This window comes from Vulpes vulpes, chromosome 5, assembly GCF_048418805.1.
Source record: "Vulpes vulpes isolate BD-2025 chromosome 5, VulVul3, whole genome shotgun sequence".
Lineage (NCBI taxonomy): Eukaryota > Metazoa > Chordata > Mammalia > Carnivora > Canidae > Vulpes > Vulpes vulpes.
In genome coordinates this window covers 80,917,250-80,944,996 of record NC_132784.1, presented here as the reverse complement: position 1 = coordinate 80,944,996, position 27,747 = coordinate 80,917,250, and the positions used below count along the sequence as shown (strand labels likewise).

The 27,747-nt window shown below is 57.2% G+C and overlaps 1 protein-coding gene across 7 annotated transcripts in view; it reads left to right on the top strand.

The window, feature by feature from the left end:
• The first annotated feature begins 2,797 nt into the window (after positions 1 to 2,797).
• PAX6 (paired box 6) overlaps positions 2,798 to 27,747 on the top strand; it is a 29,244-nt gene continuing 4,294 nt past the window's right edge. The window contains exons 1-12 of one of the 7 annotated variants that reach the window (XM_026012778.2): positions 9,464 to 9,582; positions 9,780 to 9,997; positions 13,892 to 13,968; positions 14,334 to 14,394; positions 18,020 to 18,150; positions 18,943 to 18,984; positions 19,079 to 19,294; positions 20,041 to 20,206; positions 26,045 to 26,203; positions 26,687 to 26,769; positions 27,004 to 27,154; positions 27,254 to 27,369. In XM_026012778.2, coding sequence (XP_025868563.1) covers positions 14,385 to 14,394; positions 18,020 to 18,150; positions 18,943 to 18,984; positions 19,079 to 19,294; positions 20,041 to 20,206; positions 26,045 to 26,203; positions 26,687 to 26,769; positions 27,004 to 27,154; positions 27,254 to 27,369 — 1,074 coding nt within the window. In that variant the 5' untranslated portion in view covers positions 9,464 to 9,582; positions 9,780 to 9,997; positions 13,892 to 13,968; positions 14,334 to 14,384. Of the gene's footprint in view, positions 2,951 to 8,294; positions 8,583 to 9,463; positions 9,998 to 13,891; positions 13,969 to 14,333; positions 14,395 to 18,019; positions 18,151 to 18,942; positions 18,985 to 19,078; positions 19,295 to 20,040; positions 20,207 to 26,044; positions 26,204 to 26,686; positions 26,770 to 27,003; positions 27,155 to 27,253; positions 27,370 to 27,747 lie in introns of those variants that run through there. The other 6 variants (XM_026012780.2, XM_072759054.1, XM_072759053.1 and 3 more) reach the window with 6 other exon arrangements.

Sequence of the window (27,747 nt, the reverse complement as noted above, 5' to 3'; positions counted from 1 at the left end):
TTGCTCGCTTCCTCCACCCCTACCTCCTACCTCAGGCCCCTCACCCCATCACCACTGCTCACTTCGCTCCTTTGGGTTGGAGGGGAAGCTCTGGGCTTCGGCGCAGTGGTAGGCAGTGGTAGGCCGGGGCTGGCCTGGGAGCCCCGCACACGGGCGACTGCGGAGCTTGCTTGGGACAGCTCAGGGTGTCGGAGAATCTCAGGCTGGGCTAGTGTGAGCTGATGGGAAGCCCGGAAGAAAAGGGGTTTCTTTCCCTGTTTCTGACCCTTCGCACCCGACCTGCAGCCTGCCTGGGGTCGCACTTTGCATCCCGGGGCGCCCGGCCTCGACGACGCCCCGGGCCTCCGGGGATGCCCCCAGCCCGCGGGCCTAGAGCGCTGCCTCTGCCCAGGGCGGCACGGCTGGGCCTCGCAGGCTGAGCACCACGACGGGCCGGGCCAGGCCCAGCCGGGGAGGGGGGGGGCAGGCTGGAAGGGGAGCCCCCCCTCTGGGGTTCTGGGAGGATCTCGAGTTCGACCGGGGCCGAACGCCACAGGGTACCGAGCTTCGGCAGCGGCTTGCCCCATCCCTGGTGGCGACCCCAGATCGGGCTTCCCTTGCCTCCTCCCGCCCTGCCTGCTGTGCCCGGGGCACATGGAGAGCGGCTTCGGCGTTGGCCGGGAGCTCGGAAGAGGGGCCTGCTCCGGCCTCGCCTCCAGCGCCCCGCGCTCCCGCGCCGCCCCAGCGCGCCCTTTATTGACAGGCAGATAAGTAAGCGGGGGCCGTGGCGTTTCCAGCGTCGCTGTCGAGCACCCTGCTGGGTTGCAGGGATCCGCGCGCGCTTAATGGCCTGGACTCCAAACAAGCCGGGAGCAGCCTTCCCGCCGGCCTCCGGTCGGGACAGAAGGGGCGGGTGGGGATCGAGTGGCGGGCAGAAGCTGGAGAGGAGGTCGGGAGGCCTGCTCGAGCTCAGGGCCTACCCGCAGTCCAGACTCTAAGGCACCCCAGGGAGAGGGGGAGACCTCGGGACAGCTGGGGCCCGGGGCTGGACCAGGTCCTGGAGGAGAACTAGGAGAGTACCCAGAAACTAGGTCACTCCTTCTTCTCACTAGGAGAAGTCCGGTGGCGGCAGAGAAGCCCCGGCAAGTCCCGCCCTGAGCGCCAGTCCCCAGCGGAGAGGGGCTTGGGGACACTGGAGACAGCCATGGGGTCCTGGCCCAGGTTAGAGAGTGGCTGGTGGGGGAGTGGACGCCCCGTGCCTCTGACACTGGAAGACCCCAGTGTTGGGATGAGAAGTGTGCCTAACTTTTTAAAATAAGACCACCACCCTTAGACCTCTCTACCATCGGGCTCCCATTCTCCCCACCTCTCCTCTACCCTCAGGGCCTCGATGGGCTGAGCAAAAGAGAAAAAATTAAAAAGTCCGGCGGGGAGCTGGCCTGGCCAGGAGGAGCCGGCAGTGGGGCTACCTGGAGCCGCCTTCCTGTCTGTTGCGAAGCCCTACACCTGTCCAGGTGTGCTGGGGCTGGGAGCAGGAACCGCTCCACCTCTCGGCTCCTCGCCATCTGTGCTGCGCTCTCCCTCCTCCACCCCCACCTGAGCAAAGTGCGCAGGAACCGGCCCTGGCACCCTCCTCCGGCCTGGGTCTCCCTCTCCCAGCCGCCACACACAGGTGCCCCCAGGTCTACCGGGACTAGGCTTCCCGGGAGCTGCCTGCAGGCAATTCCACACCCCACCACTTCCCTTCTCGCCACCTTGTCAAGCGCCCCCTACCCTCCCTGGCTGGATCTCCGTCACTTCCAAGTTCCAGACCCGGATGGAGGCAGAGAAGGAAGGGATTGGACATTGAGAAGCCCCCTCCCCTGTTTGGTGGGGGAAAGCAGGACGGACAGGAGGATGACGGCGCGGGTCTAAGTACCCACGGAATGGTAGCCAGGCTCGGCTCTAGGAATCTGCCTCCCAGTCTGAGAGGGTGCGAGGGAAAAGCCATGAGACCACCAGGTCCGTATCCATATGCCGACCTAGCCCCAATTTCTGTTGTTTTCTCCAGCCCTGGAAGGAGAATCTTGACTTCAGAATCTGAGGCTTTCCTATTTTTCTCCTCTAGGCCACAAAGTCAGCAGTTAACCACCGAAGATTAATAAAATCAACTATGTTTGCCATGTGGCTGGAGCCGGTCAGCCCAAGGGGGCGAGGGAACCTGGAGCAGGATGGTTTGGGGATCCCTCCCAAGAACCTGGTTGGCCTGGCCAGGACTTTGGTGCAGCCTGGGGTAAGAGGTCGCTTGGTCTCTCCCTGGAGTCCTAGTCTGTGCCCAGCTGGTGACTTGCAAGCGGGAAAGCCACATTGGGGTACCCATGTGTCCTCGAGCTCTTTCTGAAAATGATTCCTGCCAGAGGCCCCTCTCAACCCCGGGCGCAGCCTCCACGTCCCTCTGACCAAGTGGCTCCCTCTGTGATCGGAGGAGGGGACCGGATGGGCACCTGGGAAGGTAGCTGGCCACCCCAGGGGCTGGGTCCTGCGTGCCGAGGAGAGGAAGGGAGCGCGCTGGAGGACTGGTTTCCTTGGGGTGGCTTCCACGCCCCAAAGGAGGGCCGGGCGGACTGGGGCTCTGAGGCCGAGGGGGGCGTCGGGAAGGCCGCAGCGGGGCACGGAGCGGGCCGGACTCGGGGTGGGGAGGGAGACGCTCCCGCCCGGCCCCAGCGCAGGTCTGCGCGGAGCTGAGCCCAACTCTAGCCGCCATGACGTCACGCGGGCCGGGCAGCCAATGAGGACGGCGCTGGCATGGATATTAAGGAAAGTTAGCGCCTGCCTGAGCACCCTCTTTTCTTATCATTGACATTTAAACTCTGGGGCAGGTCCTCGCGTTGAACGCGGCTGTCAGATCTGCCACTTCCCCTGCCGAGCGGCGGTGAGACGTGTGGGAACCCGCGCCGCCAGGCTCACCTGCCTCCCCGCCCTCCGCTCCCAGGTAACCGCCCAGGCTCCGGCCCGGGTCCGGCTCGGGGCCCGCGCCGCCTCTCCGCTGCCAGCGACTGCTCCCCAAATCCAAGCCAGCCTCCAAGTAGCCCAGGGGCTTGACTTCTGCTTTTAAAAGGAGGCATTGCAAAGGTGGATTTCGTGAGCGCGGGCTAGTAGTGGGGGGCTGGGGGGGAGGGAATCTTGTCTTTGCCGAACATGCTTTCCTGCAAAAGTAGCCAAATGTTTCAGTTCCCAGACCGGACTTCTACTTGGGTGTTGAGCTGGGGGGGGGAGGGGCGGGGCGGGGAGAGGGAGCCGGCGATCTGCTGCTGCGATCTGCAGAAGCCGTTTGCAACCCTGAGAAATGCAGGAGGGGGATGCAGTTTGCGCCCAGGACTCCCCGGAATCGCAGTTCCTGACGTGCCCTCGTCAAGTCCCCACCAGAGCCCGGAGCTCGTGGAAATGCCCCACCGCGGGTCGCGCGGAGCGCAACAAAAGTTTCCAGCGGTTGCAAAGTGTAGATGGTTGGACCGACACAAAGTCTTTAGAGACGGGAGTTCGTTTCTCAGAAGGGAGCGGAGGACGAAAGAATGCTGCCCGCAGAGCTGGGCAGCGCGTAAAGCCCCAGCGTGTGATTTGAGCTTCACTTCGGAAGACCTAATAATTAGCGATTCTCACTGAGCTAGAACGCGGGCTCGGGTTACCGCGGGCGCTGCGCTCGCAGGCTCGGTGGGAAGCTTGCGGGCGCCAGGGGGGCCTGGCCGCTGAGCCCGGGGCGAGCAGCCCGGGCCACTCTCCCGCCCCAGGACGCCCCAAGCCAGGGGGGGGCAGAAGTTTCTCCGAGGTGGGTCAGGGAAGCGACTACCCCAAACTCAGGCTAACGGGTGGTTCCGCGGAGCGAAAAGTTCCGAAAGTCCAGCCCCAAACGGCCGCAGACCCCCAAGCGGGCGCAGGCAGGGCACAGGGGCGCTGGCTCGGGAGGCCTCCGCCGCAGGTCCCGGCTCGCCCCTCGCTCCCACTCGTGCCCTGGCTCCCCCTCTCTAGACTTTGGGGGGCACCTTCGGAGGACGCCTGTACCGCAGGCACCTGTGACAGGTGCTTGGCATCACTGCCCAAGCGGGAGCGGCGGCCGCCCCTGCCCACCTCGCCGGGGAAGCCGGAGAGTGAGAGCAGTGGCCCACCGGCCTTGCGCCTTACCTGGGCCCGGGTCCTCTGCTCCGCGGTTTCCTTCCTCCGGAGCTGGGCGGCGAGCAGGGTGCCCGCTTCGCAGTGGGAAGTGGACTTTCTCCTCCAGTCATAAATCAAACCCAGTCATCCTCGGGCCTCCTCCCTCATTAGAGATGTTTATTGGAGATCGTGTTTATTCGGCTGTCACGGCGAGAAAACGCAGTGACATAATTACCTCTGACCAGAGTCCTCTCCCCGCGCCCAGGGCGAGCTGGGGACCTCCTCTGTCGCCTTCTCACTCCCGTGCCCTCCTTGATCCGAGGGCGTCTGTGGTTGGATTGTCCTTTTTTCTCTTTTTTTTCCCTCTCTCTCGGTCTCAGACCCTCTCATATAATTTGGATTATTGAATGAGTTACGATTCAGATTTCCCCAGGGCCTGGGCGTGTATTTATTTTAGAATCTGAAAGGAAAACCGAAGGAACCTAACACCCCTCCAGGGCAGAAGGGGGCAGCGCGGGAGAGACGGAAGGAGAGTCCCTCTCGCTGCGCTGCGCAAACTTTGCGGCCCGCCCGGCTGCGGCGAGCGCGGGGCCCAGAGCCACCGGGCGCCAGGGCGGCCTGAGCCGCGGGGAGCTGACGCGGGAGGGATGGATGCCCACATTAGTGCTGATTGCTTTGTCTTATTTTTCTTTCTCTCTCCTCCCCGGAGTGGTCTCAGACTTCAGGGCCCGAGGTCGAGGGTTCTTAACCTCTCCCCGGCCGGCCGAACTCCGCGAAGCCAACCCGCAGCTTCTCCCCCGCCTCTGGCCACTAGGCTACCCCCTACCCCCATCCCTATCCCTCCACGCCACCCCTCCCCCACTAGCCAGGTTTGTAAGTCACCATCTAGGAGTCAGAGTTAGAGAGTGATGAAAAGCGCCGAATTGTTCTCTAATTGAAAATACTTTTTTTTTTTTTGGTGACCGCACGGACAAATATCTGGGATCCCGGCTTTTGATCCCTCGCTGCCGCCTCTGTCTCCAATCGCTAATAAAACTCGCATTGAGGCCCTTAGTGCCTTGATTAACAGGCAGATTAACTCTTACTGGGGTGGGGAACAGCTTGTCCCAATCAATGTCATTTTAAAAGCGCGATACGCTTAGCTCCGGTTCCCTGGCTGCTCCAACGAGCCAGCCATGACATTTGCGCCCTCCCCCTTCCCCAACCTCAAATCCCCCAGCAGAGCCCCCAGTTCCCAGCCCGCTTGTTCCCTGCTTCGCTCCAGGACAAATTGCAGGGCTCAGTCCCTGGCCTTTAGAATAAGCAGCTGTTTTAAGAGGGGACCTCTAGGGAGAAAGGACTGAGGTGGCCTTGGCTTGCTTTTCGTTTGAAGCTGAACTCTTGCCTTCTGGAGGGAGGAGGTTACAGGCAAAGGAGAGGCAGGGAACCGTCCAGGGTGATGAACTGGAAAGCAAACTTTCCCAAGAACCCTATTCGCAAAAAATCGGAGTGAACCAGTGCGCTTCAAGTCTTCTACACACCAGGAGTTTTAGATCCGGTCCCTGCCTGGACAACAGCATGTAGGGTCCGGGAAGCAAAGGCTTGGGAGTCCCATCTGCGGCCGGGCTGTAGGGATCTCCTCGCTGGGAGACCCAGTTGGACAATGCCTTTTTAAAAGTATTTTTCGGGGGAGGAGGAGAGAAAGAGAGAATCTTGCAGTGGATGAAAGAAGACACCCCAGAGAGCGCCCTGACACCCTTGTCATTTGGCAGGAGGCGAGGAAGGGCGAAAGCAGGAAAGCGGGGCGGGTTTCCCCAGCCGAGCGCGGCCACAGCCTGGAGGCGCCACCCTGCAGGCTCCCGGGCTCTCCCCTGCTTTCCAGCGCCCTGGGCTCCGCCAGGCAGCTGGGTGGGCCGGAAACCTGCAGGTGGCTGGAGAAAGGAAAGGGAGGAAGACCCCGAGTGGAGGAGGCACCCCGAAGTGGGCGGAAGGGGTGGGTGGGCGTCTCTGCCTCCCGTGCGCGGGTTGGCCCTGTTCACCAGCTCTGCTCTCCGGGGAGCCCACCTTCCCAGGGCCTGCAAGGGAGAGGGGGCCGTCAGAGGCTCTGCAAACTGAGCAGGTGTCTGCGGACACTTGGACACTTGCCTCCGTCAAGGAGAAGCTCCTCTCCACCCTTCCCTGCGCGCCTGCACCGCTCTGCTCGGCGCTGGGAAGCGGCAGGTCGGAGGGGCAGCAGCGCCGGGGAGGAGGGGGGTGGGGAGGCTCTGGGTTCCGAAGGCGGGCACGGCTTGGCCTCGCCAGGGGCCGGCTCCGGACCGAAAGCCTGGGGAGTGGGCACAGACGAGGGCCGGGGACCGCGGGGGTGCGGCGCTGCCCCTCCGCGCACCTAGGCGCCCGCAGCGGCCGGAGGCGCAGGGCGCCCTCGGGCGAGCTCGGGTCCCCCAGCCTGACTCCCTCTGCACCGACAGCCTCCCCTACCGGGTGGGATGACCCCGGCGGCCCCGGCGGGAACAGGCCCCGAACACGTCCCTCCCGGGCGCCCCAGGGCGGGGCAGCCGGGGTACCTGGCGAGAGGCGGGAAAAGGCGCCGCCGAAGCGGCAGGCGCGATTCCCCCGCCCCGGAGGGCAGCAAGCGGGCCGCGGCCCTGCTGGAAGCCGCGGTGAAAATGGCGACCTGAGAGTTGCCTCGGCTTTGCACACACCTCTGGCCCCTTGTGCGGCACCCGGGTCCCGGGCCCGCAGCCGGCCGCGCCGCCCCGGGAGCGGGGACCTGGCCGAGGGCGAGAGGCGCCCCGCCTGGGAGAACCGCACCCCCGCCCCCCGCGCCGTTGCAGGGACCCTCTCCCTCCGGGGAGCACAGGACCTCTCGCTCTCCACCCTCCTCTCCTTAAACTTTGGAAACTCTGCCTCCCTCCGGGCTGGGCTCCCCCCAAAATATTGACACATTGGAAGCAGCCAAGTCCTTTTTGTTTCTTGTTTGTGCAGAGGGGTTTCCAAGAGTCCTTCCCTAGCCCCCACCCCCACCCAATGACGTCAGTGGCATTCACTCCCGGCTCCTTGCCTGTTATGATTTTTTTTTGTTGTTGTTAAAACTTTTCTCCGAGGTGAGGTGGGGGTTGAGGGGTGGGAGAAGGAGCTGATTCAAAGAGCCAGTGCCCTGGGGGGAAATAGCAACAAGATTATGGCTGCTTCTTTCCGAGGCAAAGCTTAAGAAGGTGCTAATCCACTCGATCGCTAATTGAAAGGTTGTAAAAATGATATTCGCCTCCAGTTGGGACGGTCTCTGGGCCTCTTCTCCCTCCCTCGCCCCCCACCCCCCACCCCTTTGCTTGTGCCCGATGGACTGGAGTTCAAGCTGCTTCAACACTGGTTTGGGAAGTAAAAAGGGAGAGGAAAAGAAGGCGGATTCCTGCTGGTCTGGGACCTGAGCCCGCTGCCCCACTTCCCGGGATCCTCTGAAAGTCGCGGTCCTACGAAATCCCGAAATCCCGCCCGGGAGGCCGCTGACCCCGGCGCCGGGCACCAGCTCCTTCGCTTCTGGCCTGGGTCGTCTCCCCAGTGCTTCTGGGCCGCGCGGGAAGGACCAGCCGCAGGCGCAGCTGCTCAGCGAGCTGTGCACCCCCAAGCCTGGTCCCGGCGGAGGAGGCCTCCGCTCCTTCGGAGCTCTGCCTCGGCTCCTCGCTGGCGGCGTTAGTGGGTCCGGGTTGGGGACGACAGGGTGAGGCCCACGCTAGGCCAGCGGCCCCCAAGCAGCCGGCAACGTCCTCATGGTCCCAGCTCCCCGGGGGGCCGGCCACCCCATCGCCCGTCGGCGGCGAGTTCAGGGTGCACAGACTTGCTTGCTGAGCTCTGACTTTCGGCACTTTTCCTAAGTCAAGAGGAGTCAAGTGTGCCCGGCGTGGCTTCGTTTCAGCCTCCCCGCCAGAGCTGCGCCATCCCCATTCTCCTGTGCTGGGTTCTGGGGTGTGTCCCCCATCCCGGACCTCCTACAGCCCCCGCCACTCGGCCAGCAAGCTCCGAGGCAACTCCAGACTTCGCAGGACCAGACAGCCGCTCCCTCCCCTGTCACCTTAACTGCGCGCGCCAAGGGGCGCCTTTGGAGTGTACTGAGGTGTGTCCTAATCGTCCGGCATTCAACAAATGGACTTCTGGTGTGTGGTCAGAAGAGAAAAGCCATTTGCTTACTTTCCTCCCCGCTTTCTGGCAACAGCTGAAGGGGAGCTGCCTCCTGGGACGGAGCAGACCCAGGAGAAGGAGTTGCGGTGCGGAGACACACGCACCGCGCCCAGATACCCCGTGGGACACCCGGCACACGCCGACCCCCGGCTGTCGCCGGCGAGGACCCGCGCGCGACGCTGCCCCAGCCCCGGGCGGCTTCCTCCACCCCAGGCCTCCGCCACCCCTCCTCCCCTCTCCGCTCCCCCTCGCGTCCCCTCCTCTCCGGCTCCTGGAAAAGCAGCCGCACTTAGTCAACAAATGGCACGTGGGAGAAGTTGGTGAGTGTTTGGGAAGGACTCTTCAGGGCTTTTCACAAGAACCCTCTGTACACAAAGTAAGTGGCGTGTTTGCTCTCGGGCCTCTCCAGCCGCGGCTGGGCCTCCGCTCCGCTGCGCACCGCGGCCTCCGCAAGGAGAAAGGACCGAAGCCAGGGCCGGGGGCAGCGAGAGCGGGGCAGTGGGCAGGCCCGGGCGGCCCGGGCTGGGGAGGCCGCCGGGCCTCGCCGAGCCCCCAGCCAGGCGGCCTCCTCTCGGCCTAGGCTTCGCCTCGGCCTCCGCCGGAGTAGTTGCCGCCGGGCCCCCAGCGCACTGCACGCCCCTTCGCTGCTCTTCTTCCCGGCGGCCAGGTGGGCCGAGGCGCGGCCGCGGCGGAGCTCCGCGCCCCAGCGCCCGGGCGGGTCGAGCCAGGGCGGGAGGGGAGGGCGCGCGGGGGCGGGGCGGCAGGCCACGCCGCGCCGGAGTTGGCAAGAAAGGGCTGCGAGAAGCTGCAGAAACTTGCTCCCTCCACGAGCTGGGGAGTCCGGCGCCCGGCGCCGGTGGGGGGGGGGTAGGGTGGGGTAGGAGGGGTGGGGGGTGGGGGCGCGACCCGCCGCCCAGCGGCCTCCGCTCGACCCCTCAAGTTCGCGGCCACAGTGCGTGCAGCGCCGGCTCCCGGAGCGCTCGGAGCCCGGAGATGTCGGCGAGCGCCAGCTCCAGAGCCCGGGCTCGGGGGCCCAGCGCCGGGGAGAGAAGCCGGGACCCACCATCCGAGCCGAAAACAAGTGTATTCATATTCAAACAAACGGACCAATTGCACCCGGCGGGGAGAGGGAGCATCCAATCGGCTGGCGCGAGGCCCCGGCGCTGCTTTGCATAAAGCAATATTTTGTGTGGGAGCGAGCGGTGCATTTGCATGTTGCGGAGTGATTAGTGGGTTTGAAAAGCGAACCGTGGCTCGGCCTCATTTCCCGCTCTGGTTCAGGCGCAGGAGGAAGTGTTTTGCTGGAGGATGATGACAGAGGTCAGGCTTCGCTAATGGGCCAGTGAGGAGCGGTGGAGGCGAGGCCGGGCGCCGGCACACACACATTAGCACACTTGAGCCATCACCAATCAGCATAGGTGTGCTGGCTGCAGCCACTTCCCTCACCCACACTCTTTATCTCTCACTCTCCAGCCGCTGACAGCCCATTTTATTGTCAATCTCTGTCTCCTTCCCAGGGATCTGAGAATTGCTCTCACACACCAAACCAGCAGCGCCCGTGGAGAAAACTCTCACCAGCAACTCCTTTAAAACACCGTCACTGCAAACCATTGTGGTCTTTAAGCAACAACACCAGCAAAAGAAAAAAAAAAAAAAAAAAAAACCAAACCCCAACCAACCAACCAACCAACCAAAACTTGGCAGGAGCTTGGACCAGAGAGGATGCCTCATAAAGGTGAGTCCGCTTCTTGTTTCTTGCTGCTGCTGCTGCTGCTTCTTCTTCTTCTTCTGTTTTTTTTATTGCAATATAAAAGGCAGGTCTCCCCCCTTTCCTCCCTCCTTCCTCTCCTTCCTCCCTCTGGCCGGTCCCCTCCCCCACTGCTACGCCGGGAGAGTTGGGCCGGAGAAGTTTGCACGCAGGAGCCCAAACTTTCTACTTCCAGCGAAAGCCCGCGTCCGAGGGCGGCAGCCGGCGAGCGGGAGCGGCGCGGGGCTCGGGGCAGGCGGCCCGCTCCGTGCCAGCGCCCGCACGAGCCGGGCTCGCGGGGAGAAGCGAGGCTCCGGGCGCAGCAGCAGCCGCGGCTCCCGACCCCACCGTCGCCCAATGCCCCCCGGCCGGCGGCGCAGGACGAGGAGGCCCCGCCGTGCGCCCGGGCCCGGGATCGGCTGCTTTGTCCGGCCGAGGGCCCAGCGAGCGCGCACAGAGCGGGCGTGCGGAGGGAGCGCCGAGGAGCCAGCCCGCCGCGCCGCCGCCGCCCGCCCCCCGGCTTTGTGCGGCGCTCGGCCCGGGCCCCGAGGAGCCCGCGGCCGCCCGAGCGCCGGGGGGCACCGCGCCCGCCCGCGGCCGGAGCTCGGCGGGTCCGCGAGGCAGCCGCGCGCCGCAGCAGAGGAGGAGCGCGGGGGCGCGAGCCGGGAAGGCAGCAGCCGCCAGGCCGAGGCGGGGGACGCGCTCTCCGGGCGCGCGGGGAGCTTGCGGCGAGCCCCCGGCCTCTTGCCCCCAACTTGAGCGCAGAGCTCGGGACTTGAAAACTCCCTGCTCCCCAGGCTTCTTCCCCCAGCCCTCGCCCTCGCCCTGCAAACCCCGGGCTCGCCCCTATTCTCCAGCTCCCAGCGCTTCGGTGGGTATTTTTCCTTGTCTTCCTCTGACAAAGCTGCAGCCGGTGTGGCCGTTTCAACAAGTTTCGAGGTGGAAAGGTGGATTGCTTTTTTTTTTTTTTTTTTTTTTTTAATCCAGATCTCCTGATTTTTTTTTTCTTTGTGAGGCCTCAAAAAAAAAAAAAAAATCAATAGGAAAGCATTGGCTTTCCCCTTCGTCTGATCACATCCTCTCCCAGCTAATTAGTCTGAGTAATTCGAGAGCTTTTCGATTCTAAGACCCCAGGAGGAAAAGTGTCTTTTCAAAGTTCATAAAGTTGTTGCCTCTTTTCCTTGTGCAGATTTTCTCAGTCTCCCTGGATCATAATAGCCCTGAATTTTAGCAAGTGTAATTGGGGGGAAATGGAGTTGAATTTCAAGTGGAAATGCTTTCTTTTTCGAGTGCTTAAACCCGGCCCTCCAGTCATGAGTGATTTCTAGAAAGTTTAAAAACAAAGTGAACGTGGTTTCTTTTTTACCCCCCCCCCCCATACTCTCTAAAGCTTCCTAAGCCATTTTGGACGTTTAACTCGAACTTGGGAAGGTTTGAGGAGGGGGCAGGAGCAGAAAATGAAATGAAAAGCAAAGAGCTTGAAAGCCTGGTGAGTTTACCAAGGAGAAATAATAGTTGTCGCCGTTGACATTACATTTTTTATAGTCGGCAACCTTTGCAAACGTCTGAAGGCTATGTGATTCGTTGTTATCTTATTTGGCCCTAGAGAGTGAAACTTTGTCATCTTAATTGCTAATTACTCTTTGGCTGGGGGCCGGTAGGGCCGAAAGTGAGCTCTCCCCTTCACCCCAGCTAAGGAGTTTGGGGATGGATTTTGAGAATTAAGTGATTAAAACCACTGCATTTGAAAGCTGAGGCTCCAGTCGGGGGGTGGGGGTGGCAGTGGCCCTGTGGCCTAGAGAACCAAGGCCCCGTTGGACTAAGATGTGTCTGGAGAGTCTTTCCCCGAGTGAGTCTCTGACTGGAATAGGGCTGTAGAAAGCCCTGAGCTGAGCTGGGGGGGCTCTGGCTGCAACTGGGGGTTCTAGCCTGTGCACCCACGACTGCTTCCGGGTGTCCGTGTGGCCAGCTTCCCGGGTTGCTTCTGCACTAAGTGTTAACGATTCCTTAAGTAATTAAATATCTTCTTAGCTGAGATGGAGGTGGAAATGGAGCTGAACTGGAACTTGAAATGCATCTACCTTCCTTCCCAGTTGCTTCAAAAATTAATAACTGGGCCTGTCTGGAATCAGCTAGTGACTCCCCCCCACCCCCCAATGGCTTCAAGAATGTATGGGCCAGGATAGGGGCATTCGGTTGTGTTTGAGTACAGTGCGGGTTGCAGAGAGGAGTTTAGGAAGTTTTACCCCTTCTAGGAGAATTCCGTGTCCCCTCTCCCTGGCTGCTATACTACTTTGTGGTTTCAGAGTCCCACTTTGAGCTGGGGGAGGCACATTCATCAAGAAAGTTGGGGTTTCTGGCTATCCTGGATCTGACTGTGGTTGTGGGGGCCGAGAGACAGGAGGAAGGCCCTGGGAGCCAACCCAGCTAGAGGTAGCTAGGTAGCCCTCTGGTGTCTCCACTATTTACCAGGCCACATTCGGAAGCTGGGAAAATTCTTCCTCTTAAGTTTATTTTTATGGATTTAAGCTGCCTCCCAGCTAGTTAATAAATTAGACCATGAATGGCCTCGAAGGGAAAAAAAAATGTGCTTCTTGGAATTCTTTGCTTGTAGGCAGGCAAGATTAATAATCACAATAAGCAAAACAAGAAAAAAGAATGAATATTTTAGGGTTTTTTTAGCGGAGAAATAATGCTGTGACTATTTAATTATTTTACCTCCTTTTTTTTTTTTTTTTTTTTTTGCAAACCTCTTGAATAGGTTCTTTATTGTAACTCTCTCTTCCCAATTGAGCTCCCCACGGTGCCGTTGTATCTTTTTACAGCCCCTAACAACTCACACCAGTAACACAATTACCTCCAGATATTTATAACAAGAAATTACTTTTCTATTTTCTCCCCCCCCCCACCTTCTTTTTAGGGCAAGGCAGGGAGGGGGCGGTGGAGGGCGAACCTTGGGGGACCCGCACTGGGTCAGGACTTACAAAACTAGAAGTGTCCCTCTGTTTCCCTTTGTGAGTTGGTGGGTTGTTGGTACATTTGGTTGGAAGCTGTGTTGCTGGTTAGGGAGACTCAGTTTTGCTCTTTGGGTTTGGGGAGAGCTGGAGAATAGAAGCCATTGTTCGCTGTCTGTAGGCTTTGTCGACCACGCTCACCCCCTCCTGTTCGTACTTTTTAAAGCAGTGAGGCGAGGTAGACAGCGTGTGTCACAGTACAGTAAAAGGGGGGAAGATCTAAACACCAAAAGAGAAGTTAATCACAATAAGTGAGGTTTGGGGGGGAAAAGTTGGGCTCGCTACTTTCAAAGTCCCAGGAAGGCTGGGAGGTGGGTGGAGTGGGGGCCTGACTGGGAAGCTTTGAGGGAGAGAGTGGAAGATGAAGGGGGTAACCAGAGAGTTGGGTGCTGGGGCCCTTGGGGAGAACTGGGCTGGTGAAATTCCTTAAGGAAGGAGTATGGGCTCTGCAGCCCCTCTGATCTGCCCCAGCCTGCACCCTGAAGTTTAGAGATACCTCCCCTCCCCTCTAAACTTCAGGCATTAGTCTTTGGCCTTCTGTTCCTAACGCCACTGTGTCTCTTGTTCTTCCCTTTCCCTTTAACTGGTTCTGGATATTTTTGCAAAATGGTTCCCTGACTTGTCAGAGTCTCCAGTTCTCCCAAGCCAGGCCAGAGCAGCCACTTTTAAAAGGTGGGGACTTCTGCAAGAGAGGAGGCTAGAAATGTGCTTGTAACTGTGGGATTTAGGGTTTTATGGTAGTTTGAGCCCTAGATGCATGTTTTGTTTTGTTTTGTTTTTTTTCTGAGAGTGTGGCTCTGAGAGTCCATGGGCCTGTGCTTTTGAACCACAGTTTGACATACCTTTCTCTCCTTTTGTTTTGTCTTAGGGGGAAGACTTTAACTAGGGGTGCGCAGATGTGTGAGACCCTTTATTGTAAGAGTGGACAGACATCCCAGATTTCAGGCAAGTTCTGCAGTCACTGCTTTGGGCTCCCAAACCTGAAAGAGTCAGAATACTTCTTCATTGTTCACATGGGAGAAGAAAAAAAAATCAAAATTGGGTCATTTCTCCTGATTCAAGAGTTAACTACTAAGGGGTTTGGGGAAAACAGCTTGGGAATACTGGAGTATTTTATTTGTAGCCCAAAGGGTGGATTTTGCATGCACTGGAGGGCAGAGGTGGTTGCCCCTCAGATGGCCCCAAGCGACTGAGTGGATCCCTTCCTCAAGGAAAGGCCTTCTCCTGCCCCGGCTGCAGGTCATCCTCTGCTGAGAGGTAGGCCTACCTGGCGTAGGCCCAGGATTAACGCCTATGTTCTTTGCTAACAGAGCCCCATATTCGAACCCCGTGGGATCCCGCGGCCCCCAGCCAGCGCCAGCATGCAGAACAGTAAGTGCCTCTGGTCTTTCTCAGACTTCGGGCTGTTCGGGCTGGGGACACGCGGACTGGTGGGTCAGGGGAGGGCGCAGAGGTTCGGGGTGTCCACGCTGGCCCTGCAGTCCAGCTGGAGGGAAGAGGCCCGGAGACCTGAGGCAGCTGCGCACCCCCCCCCCCCTTGGTGCTCAGCAACCCGAGAGGGGAGGACGTTTGCTCTGCTGTTCTTGCTCCTGGAAGAACAGGGGCTGAGCCCTTCGGAACAGCCCGCTAGACTTTGCGAAGCCGAGGTAGAGAAACCCCATCCCCCCCAAATCCTGTAACTCACACCCCCTCCCCGCCCCTGCCCGGGCTCTGACCCCAGAGAGAGAGGCTGGGCTGAACAGGGCGGGGCGGAGGCTTCTCCTAGTTGTGCGGGGAGAAGGAGGCCCCTTTGGGTTTAGCTAAGACTGAATGTCTCCGCCATCCGGCGGGGTGGGGGGCTCCCCTCCCTCAGTCACTCTCAGGACAGCTCCTCCCCTCCCCACCCCAGCTTTGGGCCTAGAAGGCAGAGGGATCTGGCACCTTGGCCTGCGGGGTGTGTGTGTGGGGGGCGGGGGTAGAGGTGGTAAACTGGACCCCTGGGGCTGTTACTGACCAGAGCAGGTTTACTGAGTCTGTGAAGAGAGTGGGTGTCGCGCCCTGGAGCTGGAGAAGCCCTGCCCTGGTGGCTGCAACTGTGTGGGTTCTGCTGGTTCCAAGCCCACAGAGCCTTTGGTTCCCGGGCTCTAGTGCCTTCCGTCCTCTCTCTGCCCAGGCCCCTCGGGCCCCAGCCCACCCAGCTGCTCAGTCTGTGGGTGCTGCTCTGCGGCAGGGCTGTTCTGGAGCCCCGGCCTGGGGGCCTGGAGATGCAGCGAAACTAGGCCCGGGTTGTGAGGTGCAGAGTCTGGGCGCAGTTTCAGGGGTCAGCTGTGGTAGGAGTGCGGGAAAGCCTGTCTTCTAGCAACCTTCCCTTGCCGCCCTGCAGACTTCGGGGGCCTCCAGGGCCTGATCCATGTGCCCTGGGAGCGCCAGCCGCTCTAGGTGCTCCCGCGGTTGGGGGGCGCCAGGCGCTGAGAGCACTCAAAGGTGGCAAGCGTTGGCTTCGTTGTGCAGACCCGGCCAGGCCGGGGAGGGACCCTCCTTGGGGAGGCAAAGGCTCCGGCCCACCTCTCCTGGCTGCTGGGCTGTCCCCGTGCAGCGCAGCTCCGGCGTGGGCTCCGGCAGCTCCGGCCCGGCCGCGCAGCGCTGAGCGTTGGCCGCCGCGGCCTGGCGGGCAGGCCCCGAGGGGCGCGGGGTCGCGGGCCGGCCTGCGGGGCTTTGTGCCGCTCGCTCCCGGGTGTGCGCGAGGCGCAGAGCATCCAAATTGACACCATATGTTTTCCTATTAGATGCTTCGCGGTCGAATTCTAGGCGCGTAATCATCGCCACTGGGCGAGAGCGCCAGGCGTCCCCAGGGAAGGGACACAATGATTGAGGCTTAACCTCTGAAGGGGACTTAGAGCTGCGCTTCCTCGCTGCCTTTTCGATGCTGGCAGAGGCAACCTGGCCCTGGCGTCTCCTGGGCGAGCACCCGCCCCCGGTGGCTCTGGAGGTGGCCGGCACGTTCTTTTTGGCAACGGGGGGGAGAAGGAGGGAAGCCTAGGACGGAGGCGGCCTCACACACCTTGGCATCCGTAGACTGGGAATTGCCCTGGCTGTGGGAGAAGCCTGGAAGGCCTTTCGGTCTGTCTCTGGGACAGCCTCTCTCTTTCCGGGAAGGCTCCCTTTGCCCAAAGGGAAGACGCCAGCAGCTGGAGCCGTAGATCGGTCTTGGGAGGCAAAGGGAAGCAATAAAGGGAACTTAGGAGAAACCGGAAGCTGGGGACTAGGCCTCGCTCTGTAGGAGAAGCAGTGTCCCCGCGATGTCCCCGCTCTCTCTGGGCCGGCCGGAGCCCAGATCCCCCAAACGCCTGTCACTTCTCATCGAGTTGAGGCTCTGCACCCCCCACCCCCCTCCGGTGGCCCCCCCCACCCGCCGCCCCAAGCCTTCGGCTACCCTGAAAACGCGGCTCCCCTCGAAGGGGAAACGAGTGCAGTTCAATCTCGTCTGAGTGATCTACAAATAGGGACGGAAAGGGTCGTTTTATCACGGTCCCGTTTGTCGTGACGATGCAATTTCCCCGAGCGGAGCACTGTCACAAAGTGACAAGGCTGCCACAAGCGCCCCGACTGATCTTTTCAATTAGCCTTCCATGCATGATCCGGAGCGACTTCCGCCTATTTCCAGAAATTAAGCTCAAACTTGACGTGCAGCTAGTTTTATTTTAAAGACAAATGTCAGAGAGGCTCATCATATTTTCCCCCCTCTTCTATATTTGGAGCTTATTTATTGCTAAGAAGCTCAGGCTCCTGGAGTCAATTTATCAGAGGCTCCAAGGAGAAGAGAGAAGAGGAGAGGAGAGAGAGAAGGGAGCTGAGCAGGAAGCCACGTCTTCTCCTGGAAGGGCTGCTCTCTAGAGTCGGGCTGCAGGTTGGAGATTTTTAAGGAAGTGGAAATTGGCAATTGGCTTTATTTGTGTGCCTGTGGTTTCTGGGGAGGAGGCTGCAGAGGGGTGCTAAGTCCCTTTCTCTATTCTCTAAGATTAGACAATGGGGGTGAGGTGGTGAGAATAACAAGATAAAGGAGGGATAGAAGACTCTGTGGTGTGCTCCTTTCTTTTTCTTTTCGCTTTTTGCTAATATCTGTGGTTGGCTGGGTGGAAGGCCGAGTTTAGCAGCGGAAGTAAAGCGAGCTCTGGCCGGTGCAATGGACTCCAGGCTCTTGGCCCCACTGCTGCAAGCCGGACTACTTTGTGTTTGGAGCCGATCTGGGGCTCCGACCCTCACGCCTGTACTGGATGCGCAGGTTGGGGTTCACCTGCCACAGATGTGCTGCCCTGGTTCTTCTCTACTCCCTTCCCATCTGTTTATATATATATCATATTATATGTATATATATAATATATCATAAGATATATATTTATTTTTTAAAAACTCTGGTGCTTGTGCCTTCGCCAAAGTTTGGAGGGTGACAGCAAACGTTTCTGGACTCTGGAGTCCAAGGGAACGCTGAAGAGCTGTAGGGTTTGCTATCACGGTTCCCACAACGCAGAGACCTTAGAGATTGGGTGTGGGTTCTGTGGAACCCACATTTTGCCGTGACATTTGGAGAGGATCTTTGGGAGGATATTTTCAGAGAGACGATTTACACCTTGTGGATTCAGAGGCTGGCTGGGGTGTCTGTGAAGAGGGGCACCTGGGCCGGGGCACAGCAGGAGTGATAGCGGTAGTGAGGTGCATGCCTTCTTGCTCTTAGGCATGTGTCTGGCGCTTCTGCAGTCCAGTGGGCAGGAGCGCGGCTGTGTGGGGCTGGGCTGCCCGATGCCCCGCATGGTCGTGTGGTCCCGTTGTCGTTTTTGATCGATAGCAGGGACCCGATTGCTGAGGTTGGCATGGGCTGGCAGGGAGCTGAGGATGCACTGTGGTTGTCTTCTCTTCCTCTTCTGCTCCTTCCTCTTCCTCCTCCGCTTTCTCTGTACTTCTCTTCCTCTCCTCTCCCCCTTGCTCTGCTCTCCTCTCCTCTCCTCTCCCTTTTCCTCAGGTCACAGCGGAGTGAATCAGCTCGGTGGTGTCTTTGTCAACGGGCGGCCACTGCCGGACTCCACCCGGCAGAAGATCGTAGAGCTAGCTCACAGCGGGGCCCGGCCGTGCGACATTTCCCGAATTCTGCAGGTGATCCTCCCGGCGCCGCCCCACTCGCCGCCCCCGCGGCCCTCCACTCTCAACGCCCTCTCTTCATTTCTTACTGTAAACGCTGCTAATTACGGACCCCCTCACCCACCCCACCCCATCCCTACCCCACTCCCCCGCCATCCCCGCTTTCCCCTTTCCTCCCAACATCCTTCCCTATCTCTTTCAACCTGGGTCAGTCACATAAGATAACTCCTCTGCTTAAGAAAAAAAAAATGTGCGTGTGAATTTTAAAAAAAAATCAAACACCTTTCTCGTTTCATTTGGTAAAAACATGAATTGTGGTAACAGCGTATGAACTATAATAAGCTGAGTTGTATAAACCAGCATAATTTCATTCCCCTCTCCCTCATCCCATGCTCACCTCAGATTCTGAGATATTTGTTTGCATTCTTCATAATCATGAAGAATATATATTGATTTTAAAAGGCAAGTGCTATTTACCTCCCCACCTAACTCACATTTGCTCAACTGGGCATATTTTTAAAGGAAAATAAGTAACATTTTAGTTTATTTTCCTCCTTTGCTCATTAAAATAGAACACTACTTTCAGCAAGGTCAGCACAAAGAAATGAGTCTGACTTCGTTTTGATGCATCTTCAGACAATGTTTAAGAAAACAGTTTTTTAAAAAAATTTAGTTTTTTTTTTAGTTCAAACTGTTTGAAAGTATCATCATATTTGTAGTTTTTAGGGCTACAAATGTAATTTTAAGAAAAAAAAAGCTCTCTACAGTAAGTTCTCATACCATTGAAGGTATATTTTTGTGTTATAGACCCATGCAGATGCAAAAGTCCAAGTGCTGGACAATCAAAACGTAAGCTTGTCATTGTTTAATGCATACTTAAACAATTTTATTTTTGTCTTGAAATTATTAATAATGTGGTTTTCTGTCCACTTCCCCTATGCAGGTGTCCAACGGATGTGTGAGTAAAATTCTGGGCAGGTATTACGAGACTGGCTCCATCAGACCCAGGGCAATCGGTGGTAGTAAACCGAGAGTAGCGACTCCAGAAGTTGTAAGCAAAATAGCCCAGTATAAGCGGGAGTGCCCGTCCATCTTTGCTTGGGAAATCCGAGACAGATTACTGTCCGAGGGGGTCTGTACCAACGATAACATACCAAGTGTAAGTTCACCAAGAACATTCCTCCTCCCTGCCCTAAGCCCCATGCTCTTTCCTCTCTCGTTACACCTCTCCTTTCACCTGCCTCCCCTCCTCCTCCCTACCAGTGTCATTCTGTCTCTGTCTCCTCCCTGCTCCACCTAGGTCACCTCTGTAGCTGGGGGTGTTGAGAGGAAAACACTGACCTTTTTTTTTTTTTTTTTGACCTTCTGGAAAATGGGAGTCAAGTGTGGGGAGCTGTTCACCTTATTTGCATGCTGCAAAGTAGAGGGTGGAGGCGCTCAGGGAAAGGCACTTGAATCAAGAAGGAAAAGGAAAACGAAAACCAAATTCTAACCTCCTCCAACTCAGACTGCCTGAACCTTCCTTCAGGTGTCAAACATCCACTTTTGCCCTAATTTAAAACAAAGTGAAAGAAGGCTCTAAAGCAAGTCTAAGTCTTTTTTGAGGAAATCTTTGAACAAAGATTAGGTCAGCACAGACAGCCAGCAGCCGTGAAGGAAATGCCCTCTCCATGGCGCATTCTCTGCCCAACTCCGTTTCCACGCCCCAAGTGATGGCTGTCATTCTGTCCAAAATGTCTCTGCAAATCCACCCACTGTCCCAGGATGGCTGGGAGCTTGTTTGTTTGTTTTTGACGTGTTCAAGGTCGTTCTTTAAGAGAGTGGGTGTGCTGAGATGGGGACGGAAGATAGGGGACTGCCTTCGGGAGACGCTACCATTTGGTTTGATTTTGGTTTGATTTGCAGGTGTCATCAATAAACAGAGTTCTACGCAACCTGGCTAGCGAAAAGCAACAGATGGGCGCAGACGGCATGTACGATAAACTAAGGATGTTGAACGGGCAGACCGGAAGCTGGGGCACCCGCCCCGGTTGGTATCCGGGGACTTCTGTGCCAGGGCAACCTACGCAAGGTAAAAACCTGAGCACCCACCCTTGAAAGTCTCCATATAGGCAGCCACTGGCCCATCTTCTCCCCCAACTTTTCCCGCTCTTCCTCACTTCTGTGCCTGAAGAGTGTAGCGGAGGGACTCTCTAGAGGCTCGGGACATGTGGACTTACCCCGTGTGAGGGTAGTATTTGTCGAACTATCTTGTTGGCCTTCAAATTTGAGGGTTGCGTGGGTCAGGAGTAGTAAGAATGTTGCTGGTGCGTGTGCCCACGTATATCATGGGCAGGAATATGCGTGTGTAAGAAGTCAGCTGAGTGGTGCCCTATTCAAATTTGCCATTAAAATGCACGCAGAGCCCCCTTGCTGTAGAAGTGTGTGACAAGTTAACACACTGACAGCCTGCGAGGTAAACATAATTGTATCGTTTTGCTTTTTGCCGTAATTGACAAATTATGTGACTATGAGTAGGGTGCATATGAAAGGGCGGGCAGCGAGATGCGGGGCGGGGTACAGGATAGGGCAATTGGAAGTGGTGGTCTCCCAACTCAAACAGCCTCGGGTCACCTCTGGTCATTGCCTCCGCTCCTCTGCCCCCCCCCCTTCTCACCCTCTGTGGGTGGGGGGAGGATGCTGTGAGCCGGCCTGCGGGGTGTCCGGAGCTGCTCCCTGGGGGTGCAGGGCGGGGGGGGGGGGGGGTGGTGGCAGCTGGGAGGAGAGAAGGAATCTGGAGGGTCGCAGGATCCGTGAGAAGGAATGGAGGAAGAGGAGCAGATGGGGGTGGGGTGGGGCCAGTTGGCTTGCCCCTCCCCTGCACACCCTCGCGAGGTAGCTTGGTCAAGAATAGGAAACAGTTTACTCCGAAGATTAATCGGTATTTGTTGTCCTTGTGACAAGGAGATAATATGCGGGATAATGGGACGTGGCGCCTCAGTCCCGGGAGCAGGACGCAGCCCGGGGGCTCCGGGCCGGGGGCGGCGGCGCGGGGCGCGGTCGGGGCTGCCCGGGGTCCCTGCGCTCCCGGCCCCGCTCCGCGTGCCCCGCGCCTCCGCGGAGCCCGGCCCGAGAAGGGAAAATCGGTAACAGTATGCGAAATATCTGGTACAAAGGATGCTTCTGTCACTCGCAAGAATTTGTTATGGGAACAATCCTGTCGCTCTGTAATTGCTCATTAGAGAACGTTTTGTTTCTCATTAAGGCGACATGAATAAGCGTCTAGTTGAAGGAGACAGCTGTAGAAATGTTCCACAAGAGACCTCTGGACACGATTCGGCACCAATTGCCAATTAGACATGTCAGTTTTAAGAGCAGGAAACAATATAGGACGGACACTGGGAAGATAGGGAGCGAGGCGCTGGCTCCGCGCTGCCCGCGCGGCCGCAGGCCCGGCCGAGGCCTCCCTCCCGATGCGCGGGCCCCCGGCTCCCCCGGGCGACCCCGCCGGCCCGACCCCGCGGCCTCCCGGGGTGCAGCGGGCACACCCGGGGATGCGCGGCCTCGCCGGGCCGCGGGGTCGCGGGGTCGCGGACGGGACCGGCGTGACGGAGCGCGGGGCCGCACGCCCTCCCTGACCTCGGAAGCCGTGGGATTCCCGCGTGCGCACGCCGGGCCCCCCACGCGCACCCCCCACCCCGAAGCTGGCAGCGCGCGCCTCGAGCCCCTGCAGCCCGGGTCCCGGGGCGCCCTCCCCCGCGGGGGCTGAGCCCCGGGGCCTCCGCGGCCTGGCCCCCTGGGCGCCGGGGCTCAGGGTGGCGGGGGGCCTGGAGGAGGCGCGCGCCCCGGCGTCCCCGAGCCCGCACGGCAGCCCGGGGCTGCACACCTGCCCCCCCCCCCCCCCCCCGCGCCCCAGGTCTCCAGCGGAGGCGGCGCCCGACGCGGGCGGCTGGAGGGCGGGAAGCGAGGGCCGCGCGCAGCAGCGCCCCTGTGCTGCTGGTGGCGGCGGGAGGTGGCGCTCATCCGGGAGCTGGGAACTTCTGGGCGCCGACGGCCCGGAGAACGCGGACGCGCCCGCAGGAGCCGGGGTGCGGGGCGCGGGGCGCGCGGGGGCGCGGGGGGCGCGCGGGGGCAGGTGCAGGTGCAGGTGCAGGTGCGGCCCGGGAGCCCGCAGGCCCCTGGGCGCCCCGAACCCCCCTCCCCCTCCGCCTCTCCTCCGCCGCCTCCCCCGGCCGGCGCGGGGAGCCGTCTGGGGGCTTTAAAGAGTCCATTACCCCGAAAGCATAAGGCGAGGTTAGGTCTCAGAGGGAGACAAATACGGTTTCCATCTGATCAACGCCATGCGGCGGCGAATGAAATCGTGACGGCGCGGCCTGACAAGAGACAACTCTATCCAGCCCCAATTCTCCGGCGGTTTGCTGGTTTTAGGGATCACGGAGACACTTTTTCTTATCTCCTCCCCCACCCCCACCCCCATAATACCCAGGCCCTCTATAGGATTTAGTCAGGCTCTTTTCAACAGATGCTACAATGTTTTGATCCGCGCTCCCGAGCTGAGAAGGTGCCGCAACCGGGTTGCTATCTTTTCTTGCTTGTTTTCCGCCTCACTGATTAAGACACTAAGAAACTAAGGAATGATTTTATTTCCCAGCGTCTTTTTTTTCCCCTTCTTCTCTCCCTCTCTCTGCCTCTCTCTCTCTCTCTCTCTCTCTCCCTCCTCTCCTTCTTCCAGGAAACAAATCCTATCCCCAGCGTCAGATGGTCCTGGGGCTGTGATAATGGGAGGCGCTTTCACTCGCCTTCTCACGGATTAGGCTGGAAGGTGGATGGCGCCCCTTGAAGGCCCCTTCTCTGCGCGCTCCGAGGGGGTTGCCTTTTAAAGAAGATATCTTAATTGTCTGCCACTTAGGTTTATCATACGGAGAATTCGAGAATTGTCCAACTTTTAGTGTGATTTTCTTAAAAGCCTTAAGAGTGGAAGGTAAATCCACTAAAGGGGGGGAAAAAAAAAGAAAAAGAAAAGGGCACCCAATCCGAGAGAGTGACCCCCTCCTTCAGTGCCTGGCTGCCAACAGTTGCTACTTGGAAAGTAGCAGACAAACTTGGAGCGGGGACTCGCCCGCCCTGTGGGGTCGTGGAGGGATCCTTCGGGCTCAGGTTTTCCCTGATGGGCCTCTAATTCCCCTCCTCCAAAGGGCTCTCTATCCCATTGACCCCCTAAATGTCAGGTGTCCAGTGAGAGCCACGTCTGAGCCTTGGCTGGTGTATAAGAGACAGTGAGACACAGAGAGAGATGGGGGGGGGGGAGCGGGGGCTGGGAGCCAGGGGCAGGAGAGCGTGCAAATCTCCCAAGTTTTAAAATTGGGAAAATGTCAGAGAAGCAAAGGAGAGCAGAGAATGTTATTTGCAGGGGTCTTCTAGGGAGGTGGTGACCTGGGTAGCTTTGTTTAACTGGTGAGATCAGATATGCCAGAGAAGGCACTGGGGTGGGCATGAGTGACCTGGCAGGCACGAGTACCCCCCACCCCAAGAGAGGGCTGTGTTCCCCTGAGCACCCCAGTCTCTGAACATAAGACAGTCTGAGATTTTTGTGTTTTCCAAAAGCAATAACCCTCAGGCCTCATTTCTAGTTAACTGGCCCCAAAGGGCTATTTCTAAAGTCCTTCTTGTCCACCAAATCTGAAAATAAAGTGGGGGAAGGGGGCTCTTCTTTCTTTCCACTTTGGAAAGTCACCTGGAAACTTGGGGCAGGAAATTAGTGCAGACACTTGTGCCCACACACTGAGTGTCTCCCTCAGCCAAGTAGCCCTCTCCTAACTCACCAGGTCTCTGAAGTAGCGCTGGAGGACCTAGAGTAGAGCCCGTCTGTTTAGGGACTGTCTCTCCCTTGTCTTCCTCTTCTTCTTTCTCTCCCTGTCTCCTTAGACCCTTTGGTGTCTTTTTCCTCTCAGCACTTTTTCCTTGTCCTTCTTCTACCTTTCTGGTCTCTATCTCTTTGAAGCCCTCTTTCTTCCTCCATCTTTTTTCCGCCCCCTCCCTCCTCCTCTCCAACCCGCCCCCGTCAGGCCCCCCACATCCTCCCTCCCTGCTTCCCTCTTCACCCCAGACCTGGTCTCCATCCTCTCGGCCTTCCCCGTCCGCCCCTCCCACACCAGCCCGCCCCGGTCCCCATCCACTTTCCCTGCCTCCCCCCACCCCCTGCCCCGGCCCCCCATCCACCCTCCATCCCCCCAGCCAAGCGCCCTAAATAGCATTGAGGCGCCTGCTCTTCGGACAGTGATTAATGATAGCAGAGCAGAGGGGTTAACACACTTCACTGAAAAGTCTGTTGACTGGGCTTCTTGTAACACAATGTGGCCCGCTGCACGCCTCAAGAGAATCCTTTTGTTGTCCGCGCTCATTGTGGCCTCAAAATTCTGCCCACGAAAGTTTGCCAACGCTCCTGCCCCAGGAGTTTAATAGTTTCCCTTACTCGCCGGGCATTGTGCGGCGCTGAAAAGCAGCCCCTCGCTATTCAAGTGTTGGTGGTCATCTCAATAGATCTCCAAGGGCCCATATGGTGGCCAGTGCCGATGAATCCGCCTGTTTAAATGGGGGAGAAAGTTGGGGTTTTAAAACATTTCAAAGTTCCTGAAAGGATCCCACTAGATCCTGTCACAATTCCCTGAACTCTTTGAAGGCGCTGCCTATTGTCTCCTGGTTATAAATGATATTCCTGGCCAAGTCGATTCCCACCAAGGCGCCCCTAGAGGCCCCTCCCCACCCCCAACTGGCCAAATTTCTAGGATGGGGGGTGGGCAGCCCCTGTTGGTATCCCTTGGGGGCCTCAGGACCCAAGACTTCGGACCCAGCTTGCAGTGGCCCTGGAGGCCTAGAGAGGGCTGAGTCCTCCAGGCTGTGGCCTCAGGAGCAGGAGGCAAGGCGAGATACAGCTAGCCCAAGTGTGCATCTTGCCCTCCAAGCAGCAAGGGAAAACAATAAAACTTTCCCCTGTTTAATGATAGAAATTACATTAAAAGTGGTGGAAATGCCCTAATTAAAAATGTACCACTTAAATGATATGCCAAGGATTCAGCTGCAGCATAGCATATTTAGCTAGTTAGTGAACTCTCTACTATTTCTTTTTTAAAATTACACGTTAAAAATTTAAAAGAAATCTTACTTTTCTCTGGTGCAACACATTACAAAGAATGGACAGTCCTTTTATCTAAATATAAAATTCCATTTTCAGCAATTATAGCCTGTTCTTGGTGATGATATAATTACAGCTGTGCTCGTAATAGGTGTCAAGGCAAAGCGCACTCATACAATAGTTGAATAAAACTGCAGAACAATGCGAGCATTTCTAAATTCACAACCTTTAAAATGAAATTGACTGTGCAGAATTCAAATAAAAACTAGATAAATATTTTTTTAAAAAGATTACAAGCTTGGTTTGGTTTCTTAATAGCATTTTCTACAAACCTATCAACATCTAATTGATTAGATAGGAATTACTGATTATGGATCAGCTGAAATCTTGAACATCACTCTTCTATTTTCCCAACAGAGCTATAGGTAAATAAATTCTGTGGGGAACGGGGACTGAGCGGGGCATTTGGGACTCAAGGTTAGTTATCAAAGGCCATTTTAATTGGAAACTTCAGCGCTTGTTATTCAAAGATCTGCCACTCTGTAACGTCTATGTTGTAAGTCTCTTCCTGACAAAAACATAAAAACGTAAAAACTTGATAAAAAGAGAGAGAGAGAGAGAACGGATGTCACTAATGCCTTTTATTAGGAGAAGGCTGACGCCGAGTGACCCAGGGGATGTCTTGGTGAGACTGTCAGGATGCACTGTGCTCTTGGACTGTAGGGCTATTCCCAGGCCTCTTTGGGAGGCTCCAAGTTATTCCAGATTTCTCTTACTGTCCTATTCTTTTTGTTCCAGATGGCTGCCAGCAACAGGAAGGAGGGGGAGAGAATACCAACTCCATCAGTTCCAACGGAGAAGATTCAGATGAGGCCCAAATGCGACTTCAGCTGAAGCGGAAGCTGCAGAGAAATAGAACATCCTTTACCCAAGAGCAAATTGAAGCCCTGGAGAAAGGTGATGGAGTTTTTCAAAGTAGAGAAGCAGTAAATCAAACTAAATGCCACATCTTCAGTACAAAGAGCTAAATTTAGCCAGGGCCCTTTGCATAGAGAACTGAAAAGGTTTTTTCTTTTTTCTTTCTTTTTTTTTTTTTTCCTGGGCATCTTTTCAGTGTGTGTGTGTGTTTTCTTTCTTCTTTTCATGTACCAGTAATTCAAAGAGTGAGAGTCTGACTTCTCATAAAGAAAAAAAATGATGATTTGGCTCATTCAGGCCACCACAGGGTCCTCGAATGAATGTCATTCCAAAGAAAATTTAACTTGGTTCGAGTGGGATAGCTCTTTCAAGCATCAGTCAATGCCTGGACTAGTAGCATTTGTAAGGGGATTGGTTGGAGGTGACAGAAATGGGGAGGTGGGAACCAGCTTGATCTAGGGCTTGGTTGACACATTTTGTGTCGTTCTGGTACAACACGGAAAACTCAACTTACTCTTTCAGAGTTTGAGAGAACCCATTATCCAGATGTGTTTGCCCGAGAAAGACTAGCGGCCAAAATCGATCTACCTGAAGCAAGAATACAGGTACCCAGGGACCATGTGGTGTCATGCTTTGTGACTCCTACGATTTGCCCTTTCTGGAGACAAAGGTGCTTCTGAGGAGCACCATTCATTTATATAAACAGTAGAAGATTCAGTCTGCTAAATGATTTGCTGCCCCTGGGGGACTGGTCCTGGGGGTGGGGAGGGGTGGAGGTGCCAGGGGGGAGGTTAAGCTGGGAGTAGGCAAAGGCCTAACCCCTTCCATCTGATTTCCAGGTATGGTTTTCTAATCGGAGGGCCAAATGGAGAAGAGAAGAAAAACTGAGGAACCAGAGAAGACAGGCTAGCAACACACCCAGTCACATCCCCATCAGCAGTAGTTTCAGCACCAGTGTCTACCAACCGATCCCACAACCCACCACGCCTGGTAATTTGCATATTCATTCTCCTCCTACTAAATGTGTCTAACCTATTTGTCCTGGCTCTGATTTTCAGCATGATTGTCTGTACTGTCCTTCTCCTGCAGTTTCCTCCTTCACCTCTGGCTCCATGTTGGGCCGGACAGACACAGCCCTCACAAACACGTACAGTGCTCTGCCGCCCATGCCCAGCTTCACCATGGCGAATAACCTGCCTATGCAAGTAAGTGAGGCCCCTGGCTGGCTGTGGAACGGCCCCGGAGAAGCGAGGAGTGGGTCAGGGCCTGCAGACCTCACTGGCCATGTATGCGCCCTCGAGAGCCTTTCTCACTGCGGTGATTGGCCTCACCAGTCAAGTTTTAACACTCAGTCCAGTCTTTGAGATGGATTGATGGATTGACTGATGCAAGCTCTGAAAAAAACCCATAAAAACCAAGTTAATCCGCCTCTTGCTCAGAGAGAATGGTAGCTTCGTAATGTTGGGTGGGGATGGGGAGTGTTTTGGGTACCGGTGAAATTTGTACCAGAAAGCAGAAACAATGCTGGCACATTATTGGATAGTACGGGGTTGATATACGTAAATCTGGGTTTTATTAATATG